This window comes from Porites lutea, chromosome 4 (genome assembly GCF_958299795.1).
Source record: "Porites lutea chromosome 4, jaPorLute2.1, whole genome shotgun sequence".
NCBI lineage: Eukaryota > Metazoa > Cnidaria > Anthozoa > Scleractinia > Poritidae > Porites > Porites lutea.
Genome location: NC_133204.1, coordinates 17,560,781 through 17,578,965, shown reverse-complemented (window position 1 = coordinate 17,578,965; position 18,185 = coordinate 17,560,781). Strand labels below are relative to the sequence as shown.

Sequence of the window (18,185 nt, the reverse complement as noted above, 5' to 3'; positions counted from 1 at the left end):
AACATTTTCGCACAACTTGTTGTGTTGCAAGTTGAAAAGCGTTGTTGCCCGTATTACCACCTTCGCTCTCAACTTGTCACGCAACAAATTTCGATGTTGCAAGTTGTAGCTAATGAAGAAACTCCTGCGTTGTGATTGGTCGACAGCGTGTTTTTGTGTCAGCAAACAAAATGGCAGATGCGCTGGGCTTTCGTAGAAAGCAAGCGATAGCCGCCCTTGGTTTAAGTTTTTTACTTGAGGAAGAGGCCCAGCAACCCCGTAAGAGAAGCCGAAAAGTTTATATGAGGGACTGGACTGCTTTGCGAGAGGAGAGAGGGATTTACCACCAGCTGGTAAAGGAACTGGAAATGGGAGATCGTGTTGCGTACAAAGAATTTTTTCGCATGACGAAACAGAAGTTTTGTTTTCTGGTGGAAAAAGTATCGCCTCTCATCGAGAAAAAACAGCAGCCTTCGCCAATCAATTCCAGACGAACGCCTCGCTGTTACATTAGGCTATTTAGCAACTGGAGAAAGCTTTCACTCACTTGAGTACTCGTTCCGCATTTCGCGACAATCGATTTCGTCAATCGTCTATGAAACAAGTCGTGCCCTTTATCAAGTATTGGCGCCCGAATTTCTAAAAGTTCCCAGCACGGAAAGAGAGTGGCTGATATTCGCCGACAAATTCGAGTCCAGGTGGAATTTTCCTCATGGTATTGGTGCAATTGACGGGAAACGGGTGATCATTCAGCAACCACCCAACTCGGGCTCCCATTTTTACGATTACAAAGGAAACAATAGCATTGTCCTCCTCGCTGTCTTTGGGCCTGATTACCAGTGCATTTGGGCGAGTGCGAGAACGAATGGCCGTTCGCCAGACTGCCATATGGCAAAATTGTGACCTAAAAATGGCATTAAGCTCAGCGGACAATCCACTGAATCTGCCCAAACCAAAACCCCTGCCGGGAAGGTCAATGCTGGTCCCTTACGTTCTGACAGGAGATGATGCCTTTGCCCTAACAAGGTACTTAATGAAGCCATTTCCACTGTCAGGGTTGTCAAGAGCCCAGCGCGTTTTCAATTATCGACTGTTTTGTATGCGAAGGATATCGGAAAACGGTCTGGGAATCATTGGAAATAGGTCGAGGGTATTTAGAACCCCCATTCTCTTACCTCCCGACAAGGTCATTGCCTTGATTATGGTAGCATTGGTACTACACAACTTTCTAAGGTAAGATATTGTAAATTATCTATTACAGCGATTTCTAGCAAAGAAAAATAGGTATTTTGAAGTTTTTGTGTTTTGGTCAACTGTGTGTATTTTGGAAACAGAGACTGGTGGGCTCAAAGTTGAGTCCACCCACCCTTTTACCAAATACAATGTAACTCTAGCATAAAAGGAAAATGGAAAATAGAAAGAGCAAGGAGAAAGAAAGGATTAGAAGAAAAAAAACACAAGTAATGGCAACATTTGGCCTCTAAGGCTTTTCCTAAAAAGAGAGGGAGAGGCTTAACGCTTAATAGAGGATTTACGGTATTTTATACTGCAATACCATTCTTCATTGTAAACCACTATTACGTATTCACTGATATTTTCATTAAAAATCAGGACTTCTTTAGTATTATATGCCTACTTTGTACGCATTAATTGCTGTCTTCAGGGTGGATGGATTAACAGATGTGGAGGATGGTCAAGGAAATATTATTCCAGCACCTTGGAGGTTGAGTGATCAGCAAACTTCTTGGCTGGACTACCATCCCCACTGTAGCAACAACTTCTCGAATGAAGCGAGGGCTATCAGGGAGGAGTACATGACTTATTTTAACTCTGAGGGTGCAGTACCATGGCAGTGGGAACTTTGTGGAGTGTGACTGACTGCATGTTTGTATTCTATTGCTGTTGACGTATATACTTCTAGTTAAATATTTAGCTGTACACACTATGGAGGACCAAATTTTATTGTCCATCTGTTAAATTAAGGCTATTTTTATAATGATCTGTGCACTTTCATGTGTGTCTTCATAATACGGGCTAATCATAACAACCTTTTTTTGTCAGCATTTAACAAGAAATTGTCCACATTATCACTGTCCATAAAATGATAAGTTATATATTCTTATATAAAGTAACATTAAATTCACTAAACGTTTTTCAAGAGCTGGTCATTTATAAAGTATATATAGTCACGCAAGGAATAAAAGGATGTTTGTTTTACAAACAGTGTTGCTGCATTGGTGGGAGGGGTGAAATATATACATTTAGCCATTTTACCATTTGAGTTGATAGACAACTTTTGAAAGTCTGGGTGGTTAAGCCCTATTCGTTATGTGAAGCAAATCCATATAATAATATTGTAACGTTTAGAGGGATAACACTCAGTAAGAACTCTAACAACGGCGACACTCGGCTCGAAGCTAACGTCTTTAGGGACGGTTCATTATTTATGGGAATGACCGGGTCGGGAAAAAACCGAACGGGCTTTGGAAATTTTTCTTGCCGTGGCGACGGGCTTTGTGTTTTTTTCTTGAACAAAGAGACCAGGCTTTAAAAAAAATCAACATAAACTAAAACTGTGGTAGAAACGCGGCAGTCGTTTGATGAGAACAACACACGGAAACTGTATTCGTCGTTGAAAATTCACCCGGTAAATTGTCGTACTTCTTTCACATCAAATAAATATTGCTACAATATTTTTGGTAATGCAGGGATATACCCGCAAGAAAAAGCTCGCGTTTTGCGATCGAACACTCGAGAATTTTGACAGGCCATGGAATGACACAAATGTACTTTGTGAGCTGCTCTTTTATAGTTGTTTATATTCCTTGACATTTCAGACCTTGTAATCAAATTAGAATTTCAAATGATGCATGTACAAGGATTTTACTCAAAGTGAACTCCAACGGTTGGAATATTAAATCTTCGGACTCCGCCAGACTGTACACAAAAAAACAAGATGTTTTGATCGAGGATCTCAAGTTGCAACTCCTACTGAATTGAAAATATTTTTTCTGCACGCACCACAGTGCTCTCCTTGCTGAAAAAAATGAAGCTGACAACTTTTTTTTCAACAAAAGTAATCTTAAGGAATACCAATCTGCCACTCAGAATAAGAAATCGTGTGTCCCTGGAAGTGCGTACATTAAAAAAATTCTACGATTCATCGATTCCCATTACAAAATTGGTGAGCTCTTTATGGAGTACTTGTACGGTGACTATTCTACAGCCATCACTGAACGTTGTTCATTTTGTTCTAACAAAGGATAGACAAGTCCAGTGCCCATGAAACGTATTCCCCAGCCTGTGCCAGATCCTGAAAATCCTACCCATTTTAAATCGGTCAATGACACACCAACTACCACAGGAAACGGGCAGCCTCGAGTGCCCGATGATTTTCAGCCACATGCAAACATAAAGAAAATGTTTAGTGACGGCATGTTAACAACGGAAGAAGAGCTCCAGCAGTTTTCGGAGAAATTAGCCGTGGAGCCGCACTTGATCAAGGCATACATTGCCCATTTAGAAGATCTTAAAATACAAAGCGGCATTAGAACAAGGGGGCGCGCAGAACAAAAGCGTAAAATGAACGTAAATGATGTCCAAAACGTTTGGAGAATATGCCTGGCGCGATCTCGTAGAGTCTGGAGATTTAAAAAGTTGCTTGAATCTGAGCTGAATAAATACCTTAAACATTACAAACTCGTATGCAGCGGCACCAAAGCTGAAAAGATACGGAGAGTCTCGTTGCATGTGCTTCTCGGAAACCATGGTCAACAGGAAGATACGAATGAGTTTACTGACGAGGAGACGAAGGAATGTGGAACGGAAGATGACAACGAGGAAATTGACATCTCAGGGGACGATGAAAGTGAGGAGGATATTGTCCTTGCAGAATTGTTAAGTGGGCCTGACTCAGACCAAGACACGATCGCGACTTCATCACGCGAACGGGAACGTTATAGCATCGATGAAAGTGAAAAGATATGGTTTGTCTTCCAAAGTGATTCAGATGAAGAGGAATTTTATGGTTTTGATTGAGTTTGCAAACAGTTGACTTTTTAAAAAAATTAATTTGGGCGCTATAACAGAACCTAATATGAAACACCACAATATAAATCGTATAAATCCGTTTCATTTTTTCATGCCCTGTGGACATTAGTTACCAGTCTTCCCATGTCTTGCTGCTGCAACAGAGACCTGGAACAAAGTTTTGAATGTCCTCGGGAACGTCTCGCGAACGTGTTTAAAAACATGTTTGTGGAAACTTATTCCTTTAACAAAATGTCGAAAACTTTCAAGGGAAACGTTACTCCACAAGAAGTTCTCTTTGGAGAGGTTGGAAAACTCCAAACGCCTCTTGCAAGTCATTTAATACGAACGGTTATATACCCGTGTTCAAAGATATATTTAGGACTTTTTCACTTATTTGGCAAACGATGAAATGCCTCAAGCTGGATGGCATTTGTTAACGTGCACTTTTCACAGATGTTAATAAATTATCGTTTGTAATCGCTGAACTCCTTTGATAGCCGTTTGCTGACTCGAACGGCGAACAGTTGTGTATTTGATCCGAACATGCACTAGTTGCTCTAGTCGTAAATAAACATGGAATGATTTTTACAAGGTACTCACTTCAATTTGAACGGGCTTTGAAAAATTTGACCCCAAATAGTGAACGGGCTACGAAAAAACAAAATGCCTTTTGGGCGGGCTTTAGAAAGAAAGAGGAAAGCTATTATTTTTTTCCCGACCCGGTCATCCTCATAAATAATGAACCGTCCCTTAGTTACAAAAACTTCCACGTGTTTACACAAGACTTCGCTTATATAAGATGCTCAGAATGTAAGATCATACAAGATGATACAAAATACACTTCATGTAAGCAATACGTGACACATATTACAAATGACTAGCCCTCGAAGCATCAGCAAACTTTTTATAGCTGTCGATTTTACTTTTTAATTATTGTTATTAGAAAAATTATGTACATATGGTACCGATAAAAATGTTGGTATGATCCTGTCTTGCTACACTAAGAATGAATAAAGTTTTCCCTGATTTGACAGGACTTGCATGAGAAATCTGGAAGTCATTTAAGTTGTTAAGTCCTTATTTACAACAAATTCATCGTCCAGTTTGTTGTTGGCTTATTTGAAATTTAACCTGCCAGAGTAGTTTTGAGTGATATTACAACATAACAGTAACACGTTCAAAAACTACCCTGTGGCGCTAATACTTTCTGAAATATACCGGCACATCCTTCATTTGCCCTTGAGTTCATGATTATTTTAAGACTAAAGTTTTAGACACGACTTTTCACAAGAATGTGAGGCTCGGGAAGTGTATGCATTATACAAAAAATATTGGTGCCATTTCATACAAATCGGACTACAAAGCGTTTACTGTCAAGACCAGTTAAAATTGTCAGAGTTCAAACTAGTTACTGGAGCTTGTGGGTTGAAAGCATTGAGGCCTGTAGACAGCGAGCTACATGTACTTGTAGGAGCAAGTGTACCTTGAGGAACGTAGCATTCCATTTCCAAATCAAAAATGACATCGTTAATCCTTTTCTTTGCTATAGCAAGTTGTCGACCAGAAAACCGTCGTAACTGAGACTCCAGTGACTTCACAAACAAGCTGATTGAATCATTGTTTTCCTGACTTGCTGCTGCTGGGCTTTGAAGGCATTTCACGGCTTCCTTGAAAAAATCAAATTTTATTTCGTCCATTTCTCTCAATTTATCTGCCTTTGTTTTCTTGGCTGGTCTCTCGTTTTCTTTTTCATCAGCAGTTGCAAGGGCAGTAACGGCAGGATCTACATCGTCGCTCCCTTTTATGAACATCATTGCTTTGAAATATCTCCATTGGGAAAAGTATGCCGTGTCGGTACCCGCTCCACTCACCTTCGTGTCTTCTTCCCTTTTTAATTCCCGGTAGAAAATGGTTTTTAACGAACTCCACTGTTTTTTAACATCATCCTGGCTTCTGTTCGGTAGAATTTCACACAGCTTCTTGAAATTTAAGTCTCTCAAGTTTCTGTCCCTATATGAAGTAAGGTGATGATTCCATAGCTGGTCGTTTTGCTTGTAAAACTCAATCAATTGCTCCGTCTCTTCTTCAGTCCACTCAGTTTCTTCCTTCGCTTTAAGAGAACGGACAACGTCATCTTTCATATACGATAAAGCGGTGTAAAATTTCCACCTCGACTGTTGACCCTCTGTGGTTTCTTTCTTTACTTCCCTTGTCAATGCCGTTCTAAGGCTATGTAGTTGTTTTTTGAGACAGCTTGGTGAAATGTTAAATTTTTGACATAACTCATCCAGAGCCCTTGACCTTCGTGGCTTGTTTTTATACTCTGGTCCACAAGTTTCCCACAGACATGGGTGCTTTTCAAGTTCTTTGCACAAATCTTTTCTTTGGGCCTCTAACATTTTTTCACTAATAAATTCACAACCTTGGGTTTCAACATTCTCAACCTCCACAACCTCGGCCATGTTTACTTCCTGCCCAAATATGCCCAAGGTCAAGAGCGCGCTTACTCACCATCTTTCCTGCGTTTTTGGTGCGGGAAAATTGACCAGTCACAGGTGTTGTAAAGCGTAGCAAGTTGTGACGCAAATAATAAAATTGATCTGTCTTAAAAATAATAATGCAGGTTTATAGAAAATCTTTATTTAGGGAACCTGTGAGATTTACCTTGTGCCCTTCGCAAATAAAGAGTGGATTATCACATGACATGTATGTTAACAGATGGGAATCAGGCCAAACAAAATAAGTTTCCTTTTGACAAGGGACAAAATAATTGTTTTACAAAATGTAGTTTACATTTCATCTACGACTTATTTTAGTTTTTATAAAGTGACAAAAACCTAGTTAAAAATATTGCCAACAGGAAATGTTCTCTAGTGTTTATATACAGTTGTTTGCTGAAACATGTAGTTTATCATATTTGATCATAATCGTCTTATGAGTTGCACATCCTAGCCTTCTGATCATTTTTCTATTACTGTAAATCTTTGGGCCTCTGACATTTTTTCACTAATAAATTCACAATCTTGGGTTTCAACATTCTCAACCTCCACAACCTCGGCCATGTTTACTTCCTGCCCAAATATGCCCAAGGTCAAGAGCGCGCTTACTCACCATCTTTCCCGCGTTTTTGGTGCGGGAAAATTGACCAGTCACAGGTGTTGTAAAGCGTAGCAAGTTGTGACGCAAATAATAAAATTGAAAGTTTGTTGCAAAAAGTAGAACTCAGGTCAACTTTGCGCAACATGTTGCCACAACTTGCAACATCGAAATTTGTTGCGTGACAAGTTGAGAGCGAAGGTGGTAATACAGACAACACTTTTCAACTTGCAACGCAACAATGTTGCGCGACAAGTTGTGCGAAAATGTTGCCCGTATTACTCGACCTTAGATAACACAAATGAATCCTGCATGTACGTGAAGGTTTAATGCAGAGTATTGAGGCGCGATCCATTCAACCAAAATTCCAACCGGTCCGACCGGGAAAATGATTGGTCTACCTCAAAAGGTGGACCCGTTTTTTCGAAACTTTTCCGGTTGGACCGAACCGATCCACTGAGTTTTGGACTGAAATATTCCGGAAATTTTGGTTGAATGGATCGCGCTCTTGGAGACTGGATTCCAAAATCTGATTTCCTGCCACCACGAGACGCCGCTGGCCAAGATTCAAGGCTGATGTGTACCTTGAAAAAAAAAATTGTTCTCCATTTCACTTGTCCTGCAATTGGCAATGGCCATTATTGCTGTTTAAACATTGGAAAATTTTTATTAATGCTTCTTTTGACATGTTCAAAGTTCAAAGAAAAAAACGTAACTCACTTATTATTATCACTCAGTTTAATCTTCAACCTAATTAAGGTTAAGCTTGATGTTCATTCAGTGTTGTCGATTTTATACTTTCCAGCACTTTTCATGATTTATAACCCAATTAAGGTTAGCCTTTTTATTAGGCTTCTCAAACAAACAAAAGCTAAATAAATTCGAGCTACCTTTTAATAGTTCGAGAAAGCAAAACTTCTGATTTTGGAGCCTTCGTTTTTTAGCTCATTTTTATATCCTTCGAGGGGTATAAGTCTTAAGCTACTTGAGCTGGACAACTCAAAGATTCGTCTTGATTTGAATATATCAATACTCTGATTTGGGGAATAACTCTCTTGGTTAACTGGTTTTAATTTCTCAACAGAAAAACCGCTCTGGACGTACTGTGGGGCATAAACATGGCAATATACCAAGAGCCGTAATGGCCTCCTGAATATTCTGCAGCAACAATTAATCTGGCAAAAGCAACAGTGTTGTGAATACTCAGTTTGTACATTATGTAAATTTCAAAGTTAACATTTAGGCTGAAGACAAAACGTGGGACGTCACCTTAAATTGGCTGAAGTATGGAGAAGTACGGAGAATTTTAGTGAGAATATTTAAGCAAGGTAAATGAACATGAAACATATCATTAGGGTCAGGAAATAAAGGAAAAATATTTTTATCTCTAATAGGATGAACCTATCTGAACACAAGGACAAGTGGATCAAAAGAAAAGAAACCAATGCATATAGGCAGTTTCATTATCTCAATACTTCAGGATATAAAACGTTTTACTCTGCTCACACTTAGCTAAAAATAAAAAACACGATTCACTGAACTCTCACATAAGAACTTTCTTTTGAAAATTCATTCCCTGTTTAGACCTGTTTAATTTGAAAATTTAGCTTTATCTTGACCTGGTTTATACTACCGTGCTTGCAGACTGAGTAGCTTCGATCTTTCCTAGATAAGTTGGGAAAGAGGAATGCGCCTTAAAAACAGATCGAACTGACCAAAAAGTCTTTATCTGAATCAAGGATGAAGGTTTTGTCACAACAAAGCTTACAGCGTTGGCTAATCGCGGTGTGACCCAAAAGGCGATTATAAAATATAGCTGTTAAATAATGTACAGTATGTGGTCCTTGGTTCGGCCCGTTTTAATTTGTGATATACGTAATTTTCGAGAAGAAAATAAGGTTAAACTACAAACGAAACTTTCTGGTTTTTTATTGATCTGTTTGCCTTCTTAAGCTGGATCGTCGTAGGTGAATTTTGTTCTGTTATTTTTGCTTTTTTTTATGGCGCCTTAAATTACTTGGATGTATTTTTAGTTCAGGTATCCGTGATTAAGTGTTAAGAAAGCTAATTTTTGGTGTACACAGCGTATGTGACAATATTGGTTAGCATTGGTTAACATTGAGATATTGTAAGTCGTGACGTATTAGCCTCGTTTTCATGGATTAAAAGAGTTGTTGTTGAACCGCCATCTTGAAGTTGCTCAATTCACTTCGTCTTCTTGTCCGGCTTAATACACCGGTAATAATTGTTACATGGTGGCAGCGGTAAACAATGCCTACTGATTCTGACAGTCAAGCTTCTGGACCGCAAGCTTCAGCTCCTGCTTTTCGTCGGCCACAAGTTTCTCCTCCGCAACCTCTAGAGATCGAAGGCGATCGGGCCGACAACTGGAAAATCTGGAAACAACGATGGGAAAATTACTGTATCATCACGGGCTTAAACAACCAGCCAGAAGACTACAAGTGCGCCATTTTACTGCATAGCATTGGAATAGAAGCCATGCGAATTTTCAACGGCATGAAATTCTCCAAAGGCGAGGACCGTAACAAGATGGCAGATATTCTAGTCAAGTACGATCAGCATTTTCTCGGTCAAACTCAGGAATTCTTTGAACGTTTTCAGTTCAACCGTAGAGATCAAGCTTCTGCTGAGTCAATTGATGAGTATCTTTCAGTTCTGCGAAACATGGCTAAAACTTGTGGTTTCTGTGACTGCATGCGAGATTTGTTGATTATGGACCGCCTGCTCTTAGGCATCTCGGATGACAAAACACGCGAAGAGCTACTCTCTACTCATGATTTGACTCTGAATAAAGCTATTGACATCTGTCGAGGAATGGAAGCTGCTTCTCTTCACATGAAGGCCCTGAAGAATGAAGAAATTAATAAGATCAAGGATATATCGAAGAAGACAAAGAAGTCAGGCCTAGATAAACACCAGCATAAAACCAAGAAACCTCCCCAAAGTGATGATCAGAAACCTGCAAAGAAGAAGTGTCTATACTGTCTTCAAATTCATGTGATGAAAAAAGAATTGTGCCCTGCCTGGGGAAAAACCTGTGCAGCCTGTGGTGAAAGAAATCACTTCAAAGCCTCAAAGAAGTGTAAACACCAAGGTGTCAACTCTCTTGCTGATGGTTACTCCTCTGATTCATCTGAAAGCAGCACTGGAACAATTAGCACTGTAACAGCTTTTGAAGATCAAGTTGTCAATTCAGTAAACCCTGGCAACCAGCTTATTTTCTGCGAAATGGAAATCAACAAAAGGCCTGTCAGAATGCAAATTGACTGTGGGGCTACAGTTTGTATTCTTCCAAAGCACTACCTGGGGGATCAGCACGCTATTCGTCCTGAGAGGGTTCATCTTCAGATGTGGAACAAAACGTCTTTACCTGCCCTTGGCAAGTGTGAGGTCAAAGTCAAGAACCCCACCACTAAGAAGAAGTACAAGGTGGACTTTGTCATTGTTGACAACCACTTCACACCTCTCCTCAGCTGTATTGCTGCACAGAAGATGAATCTCATGAGTGTCCATTATGACAAGTTTAAAGCAGTTAATGTTGTCACCCATGGTAGCCAATACTTCAAACAGTTTCCTGATGCCTTTAAAGACACCCCTGGTACCCTACCTGGGAAGAAAGTTCACTTAACAACCATTGAAGGTTCCACTCCTGTTGTCCGTTGTGCCCGCACTCTGCCTGAGTCTAGAAAACAAGTTGTCAGAGATGAACTTCAGCGTTTAGTGGATGCAGGAATCATTGTGCCTGTGGATGAACCTACTGACTGGGTCAGTCAAATGTCTGTTGCTGAAAAGAAAGCTGGAATTCGTATCTGCATTGACCCAAGACCTCTTAATGAAGCACTGAAACGTGAACACTACAAGCTTCCCACTCTAGAAGATGTTCTTCCAGACCTTACCAAGGCGAAAGTATTCTCTGTTTGTGATCTCAAGTCTGGGTACCTTCACTGTGAGCTCGATCATGCATCAAGTTTGTTGACCACGTTTGCCACGCCTTTCGGACGCTATCGGTGGCTTCGTCTCCCATTTGGTTTGAAAGTCAGCAGTGAAATCTTCCAAAAACGACTACATCATGCTCTTGAAGGCCTTGAGGGAGTCCGCTGTATCGCTGACGATGTGATTATTTGGGGTCGAACAGATGAAGAACACGATGCACGTGTCTGTACCTTCCTCAAGTGCTGTGTCGATAAGGGTATCACCTTGAGCAAAGAGAAGTGTCGTTTTGGTCTCAACGAGATCCCGTTCATGGGCCACGTGTTGACCAGTGATGGCCTCAAGCCAGACCCCTCCAAAGTTGAAGCAGTCCAAAACATGGCACCTCCTCAAGACAAAGCAGCAGTGGAAAGACTAAGAGGAACTGTGAATTACCTGTCTAAATTTGTTCCAAACCTGTCTGATGTGATGCGTCCAATCTATGACCTAGCCCGCCCCACCTCTGAGTGGACGTGGGATGCTGTGCACGAGAAAGCTTTTACAGAGATGAAGGGCTTGCTGACACAAGCACCTGTACTAGCCTACTTTGATCCAAGTAAAAGCCTAACGATCCAATGTGATGCTAGTGGACAGGGGCTGGGAGCCACCCTCCTTCAAGACGGCCAGCCACTAGCATGCGCCAGCCGGGCTTTGAGTGAAGCAGAAGCCAGATATGCCACCATAGAGAAGGAGATGCTCGCGATTGTGTTTTCCCTAGAAAAATGGCACCAGTACACGTTTGGTCGTCCTGTGACTGTGTATTCAGATCATAAACCACTTGCAAGCATCGTGAAGAAGCCCCTGGACAGAGCTCCTAAGCGCTTACAGGGAATGTTAATGCGCGCCCTGGCATATGACATCGAAGTTAGATACCTAAATGGTAAAGAAATGTACCTAGCCGACACGCTCAGCAGAGCTCACCTGCCGAGAACCTCTGATTGTGGACAAGAAGAGTTCGAGACCATAAATGCCCTCTCCTATCTGATCATGCCTGAAGAGAAGATTCATGAGATCCGCCAGCACACCAGTGACGATACCTCTCTTCAACAGCTGAAATGCATAATACAAGAAGGTTGGCCAGCAGACGAGAAATCACTACCACCCCTCGTTACCCCCTACTTCAGTGTCAGGGATGAACTTGCAGTTACAGACGGCTTGATATTCTGCGGCGAGCGACTTGTGATACCTAAAGGAATGCGAGCAGCAGTCAAGAAAGACATCCATAGCGGACACCAAGGAATTGAAGCCTGCCTGCGCCGCGCAAGGGAACATGTCTATTGGCCAGGAATGAACAAGGAATTAAAAGCGTGGATTCGCACCTGTGAGACATGCAGAGAGAATGAACTGACACCTTGCAAAGAGACGCTTATGTATCATGAAGTCCCTGAAGGAGCATGGGAGAAAATTGGAGCAGACCTCTTCACTTATCATGACAAAGAGTACCTCGTCACCGTCTGCTACAAGTCTAACTTCTGGGAGTTGGATCCACTCACCAACACCAAGTCATCAACTGTGATCAAAAAGTTGAAGTCACACCTGGCGCGGTATGGTATCCCCAGGCAACTGGTCACAGATAATGGTCCCCAGTTTACATCCAGCGAATTCAAGTCTTTTACAAAGAAATGGGGCATTGAACACACTACCACATCACCGTACCACAGCAAAGCAAACGGAAAGGTTGAATCGGCTGTGAAAACTGCGAAAAGAATGTTACGAAAGACATCAAAGTCAGGAGAAGACCAGTACCTGGCTCTACTCAATATCCGGAACACACCAACTCAAGGTGTTGCTAGTAGCCCAGCACAGCGTCTTCTGGGAAGAAGGACAAGAAGTCTGCTGCCATCCACAAGATCACTCCTGGAACCCAGAAACCCACCAAATCTCTATGAGATGGAACAACTCCAGTTAAACCAAAAGAGGCAGCAGTGTTATTACAACCGGTTAGCCCATGATCTTCCAGCCCTGAATGTTGGCGACACTGTCAGAATGAAGCCATTTATGCTCGGCAAACATGATTGGGACAAGGGTAAAGTGACAAAGCGATTAGATGAGAGGTCCTACGAAATCCAGTCACACGGGTCCACCTATAGACGCAATAGGCAGCACCTGGTCAAGAGCCCTCCTGTACCAGTACCAGATACACTTCCTGCACCAGATCCACTACCTGGACCCCAACAGAGTCCAGATACCGGATTGCTAAACACACAAGCTGCGAACAGCCAGAAGGGCCACCTGGAAGCAAAGTCCACCAAGCAATCATCACCTGTGCATACTCGCTCAGGACGTGTCATCAAAGAGCCCGTTAGATTCCAAGACTATGTTAAGACTTAATCGTTATCATTTTATTTTTCTTCCGTAACATCGATTTCCAGGAACTGAGACTTCAGAACAGTAGTTCAGAAAATAACACACTGCACTTTCAGTATATTCTTTGTTTAATAAGCTTAGTTTTGCAGTATCATTGTTAAGTTTTGCCATTATCAAAAAAAAAAAAGGGGAGGGTGTGACAATATTGGTTAGCATTGGTTAACATTGAGATATTGTAAGTCGTGACGTATTAGCCTCGTTTTCATGGATTAAAAGAGTTGTTGTTGAACCGCCATCTTGAAGTTGCTCAATTCACTTCGTCTTCTTGTCCGGCTTAATACACCGGTAATAACTGTTACAGCGTACAAGAAATGTTCTTTTGACTTGCCAAAAAAAAAATTCGGTCGACTGGGTTGAATTTTAAGTCCAAAGTTTAGATAAAATTCCAAAGTAAAAGTAAATTTTGCGTACTATGTCCTTGGTCCAGCCAAACCAGCCAAATAGTGATTGAAGAGGGAAAGCCTGTTTGAAAATTTCCCAGTAACACTGCACTTTATTTATTGAGCAGTGATATGGAAGGCCATAAAATGAAATTTATATCTGTCCAATTGGTTTCATTTGGGAGCTGTAGCATTTAGCAAAGTCAAAACACTTGGCAAGCAATGGGCCTAACAAGGAAAATATTACTCTGCACGTCCTGCACGTGCATTATGACGCACGCTTTTCGGTCGCGGCATGACTTAGACAACATTTTCTGATGGGAAGTTTTTCTTGAGGAAGTAAACAAGCGACGACGAATTTTTCTTTCCCTCTAAACTTTGATTGAATTCATTTAAAATGGTGGCAAATAGACCTTTTCACGGTTTAGTTTCTTCGAGAGACCAAACTATAGTTCTTTACACAGAAATCTCAGTTTGGTTTCGAATTTTAAGTGATGTCTATAAAAAATATACAGGAATTTAGATCAGATGGTGCTCAGAAGGTTTCTTTTTACGCACTTTTGATGTCGACTTCCAAAGTGGCCAAAGTGACCGGCACCACTGTTCCACCATCATTTTCTATGATGCACGATTTTCGGCAAAGCTCAGAAGCTCTCCGTTTGTCACAAGTTAGTAAAATGTTACTGCAACTTTCAGGACAAATTTCAGCTCATTGCTCTTCTTCAGAGATAAGAAATACTCATTTATGTCTTTTTCGTCCGGACCGTGATCGCGACGAGAAATCCGGCCGAAAACCATCTGCGATCAATGACAGCGATCGCGAACTTTGGCCAAAAATGCTAAGCAATCGACAACAGCGATCGCTGCCATCGCGCCTTGAAATCCGGCCAAAAACGCTAAGCGATTAATGACAGCGATCGCGCCGCGTAGTCCGGCCAAAAACACTACGCGATTTTGACAGCGATCACTCCGCGATCACTAATAAATTTTTACAAGGGGTGTAATCTTCAAAAGCGTTTGATACGGTCAGCATTTTGAGTACTCCTGCAAGCAATGTTTATGAATGGCTGAAAACAAATGCAAAAGCGATGAAAATTGCACTTTTGAGACTACCAACAATCAATAAAGAAATATAATTTGGTAGAACATTTACAGAGACAACAATTTACATTCACAAAAACAAACGAGTATTTATTTGTCTTTAAGAATCCTAAAGTCTTTCATAAGCTTAAAGATTAAGTTTATAATGTTTTAAGCCACCGGTTTCTCGGTGTTTGCTGTTTTTGAAGATGAACTCGCAACAAGAAAATTGCTCAAAGCTTTCTTTCTACAGCCAATGAACACTAAATATTCTTCGGAAAGTTTTTTCTTTCTATTTACGGTGAATTCATATCGACCAAAGGCTTTTTAAACCTCATACTAGGTCAAAACAGTGTCGCAGTCAAATCTTAATACAAATGTGCATAAACTACCTTCATAAACTGCGCTAGACTTCATGAAATTAGATACAACTACAATAATTACTCAGGCTTACCATATTTCGAGATGCAGCTCCTGAAAGCTATCAAGTAAGGCAAGGATCGCTAGAGCTTTTATAATTCTCGTACGCATCCAGCAAGGTGAAAAACAAAAACAATGCCATCCGAAATCGGATAATCGGCTTTGACAAGCGACACATTTCTCAACCAAAAACCCAGTTAAAAACATCACAAGTTGACTCAAAACTCTGTCAGCCTCAGCTGTCAAACAACTTTCAATATATGCTGCATAAATTTTACGCATGAACTCCCCTGTCAAATTTTAACCAATCAGAGCATAAAAATTGGGTGTGGAGCATGACTTACACGTGACCATGGTAAGAAAAGGTCTTCCCCGCCTGTATTTTAAAAAAACTGACTGAATTTTTGCGTCTGAGGTCAGTTTCATATCAAAACCGTAATAGTGCTGGGCGATAGTGACATAAACACGACACATTTGATATGAATTTTAAAAAAAACAGCCTGAGATCATTTGAAAACGAGTAAATTGTCAGCAGATAACTTCAAAAAAATACTTGACCTTGATGGGTCGACACCTGATCCCGGGACACGGTCAGGTGATACTGGTCACCAGATACCCTGTTTTGACAGCTGTCAATTGACCACAACAATGATGTGCAATCAGCTTTCTCCTGGGCTCCCAGAGTAGCTAGAAAGTGTGAGAGTAAACATTGGTATGCCTGTGGTGCGGACGGACGGTCAGTCGCTCGGTCGGTCACGTGATTACCAAATTTTCTAGGATGGGTAGATTCATTTACCCATGGTACTCTGCTGGCGCGCTTCGCGCGCTGAGCTCCGCCATAATTCTTTCACCTTTTAAATGCATAATTAACTTATCCATCACCTCTGTCATTGTACCAAAACAATTTAAAATTGCTCGAGTTATTCCTTTATTTAAATCTGGTGAGCAGGACATATTTACGAACTACCGACGAGTGTCTGTTTTACCAGCATTCTCTAAAATCCTGGAGAGAGTAATGTACAATTGTCTTTTAAGGTTTCTTAATAATCATAACATTCTCTCTGACAATCAGTATGGTTTTCGCAAGCATCACTCCACTGCTTATGCTCTTGCTTGTTTGTATGACAAAATCTCTTCCGCTATTGAAAATAAGGAATGCACAGTTGGTATTTTTATAGACTTGTCTAAAGCCTTTGACACCGTTGATCATAACATTTTAATTTCAAAATTAGAGAATTATGGTGTTCGTGGCACTGCACTTAGATGGTTCAAAAGCTATCTAAGCAATAGACAACAATATATGGAATTTAATGATATCAGTTCAGAGTCTTGCAAAATAAATTGCGGGGTTCCTCAGGGCTCTATACTAGTCCCCCCTGCTCTTTGTACTCTTTATAAATGATCTGTGTAACGTGTCAAAGGTCGTGGACTTAATTCTTTTTGCTGATGACACAAATATATTTTTCTGCCACAAAGATTTTAACCTGCTTCCTGAAATCTTGAATTCTGAAATGCTTAAATTAACCTAATGGTGTCGAGCAAATGTCCATTAACTTTTAAAAAATCAAATTTTATGGTTTTTAGACCACGCCAAAGGAGGCAAACACTTGATACATTTATTCAAATTGACAACAATGTTATTGAACGTGTGAAAGAAACAGTATTTTTAGGTGTTATCATCGATGCACAATTGTCATGGAAGCCTCACATTCTTAGCGTTTCTAGAAATATATCAAAATAGGTATCATTAATAAGTCTAGTTTTTGCCTTCCCAAACCTTCCTTGCGCTCCTTGTACTATAGTCTAGTTTACCCTTACTTAACTTATTGTGTATCAGTGTGGGGATGGACATATCTGTCTAATTTATATCAGATTATTATTAAATCCAATCTTAGCGTCTTTCAAGTGCTAAATGTGCTTACTGAGTTCTGTACTGAGTCTCTTGTTTGGGTCTCTGAAAGAAAACTTATGGTTATAGGGCCATGCAGATGCAGGATGAGAGAGCTTACATGTTCTAAATGCTGTTGTAGCCGAGTTATATGATCATAAATGGTGTTATTCTCTATTCATGCCTGACAACTGGGAAAACTAACTGAGTAAACCAATGGAAAAACACTAAGGCCGTCTTAGCTTGGTTCACTGGCATACAGCATAAAGAGTTGCACTCATTTATTGCATTAGACGTGGTAGAGTTTTACCCATTGATCTCCATCAACTTGCTGGCTGCCGCTCTCGAATTCGCATCGAAGCATGTCACCATTTGCGACGACGAACAACATATTATCCTTCCAGGCAAAAAGTTCTCTTCTCTACAACTCGGGTGAGCAATGGAGCAAGAGAACATCATCAAACCTCTTCGATGTGACTATGGGCAGTTTCGATGGCGCTGAATCATGTGAACTTGTCGGCACTTACCTCCACAACATCAAAGAAAGGTTCTGTAACGCATGTTTGGCTTCTACAGAGATGACGGTCTAGGCGTAACCAAAGCATCACCTCAGCAGGCCGAGCTTATTAAGAAGGAATTGTGTAGCATTTTCGCCAAGTACGGTCTGAAGATTACTATCGAACCCAATAAGAAAGTAGTACACTTTCTTGACGTCAAACTAAACCTGGCTAAGGGTCAATAATTGCCATACAACAAACCAGGAATCATTCCACTCTACGTCAACAAGAAATCTAACCATCCATTCCGCATCATCAAAAACATCCCAAAGTCCATTAACAAAAGGCTGTCCGAAATCTCTATAGACAAAGATTGCTTTAGCAAAGCGGCGCCTCTTTATCAGAAAGCTCTGGATGGCAGCGGGTGCAACCACAAACTTGCGTTCTCTGTTCCTA

General features: G+C 40.8%; 1 protein-coding gene and 1 pseudogene across 1 annotated transcript; one reads left to right on the top strand and one right to left on the bottom strand.

The window, feature by feature from the left end:
* The first annotated feature begins 197 nt into the window (after nt 1–197).
* On the top strand, nt 198–7,403 carry LOC140934313 (uncharacterized; annotated as a pseudogene).
* On the bottom strand, nt 5,385–6,473 carry LOC140932845 (uncharacterized). The gene has a single exon (XM_073382348.1). It carries the CDS (start codon nt 6,471–6,473, stop codon nt 5,385–5,387), a length of 1,089 nt encoding a protein of 362 aa, XP_073238449.1.
* Nucleotides 7,404–18,185: the final 10,782 nt, after the last annotated feature.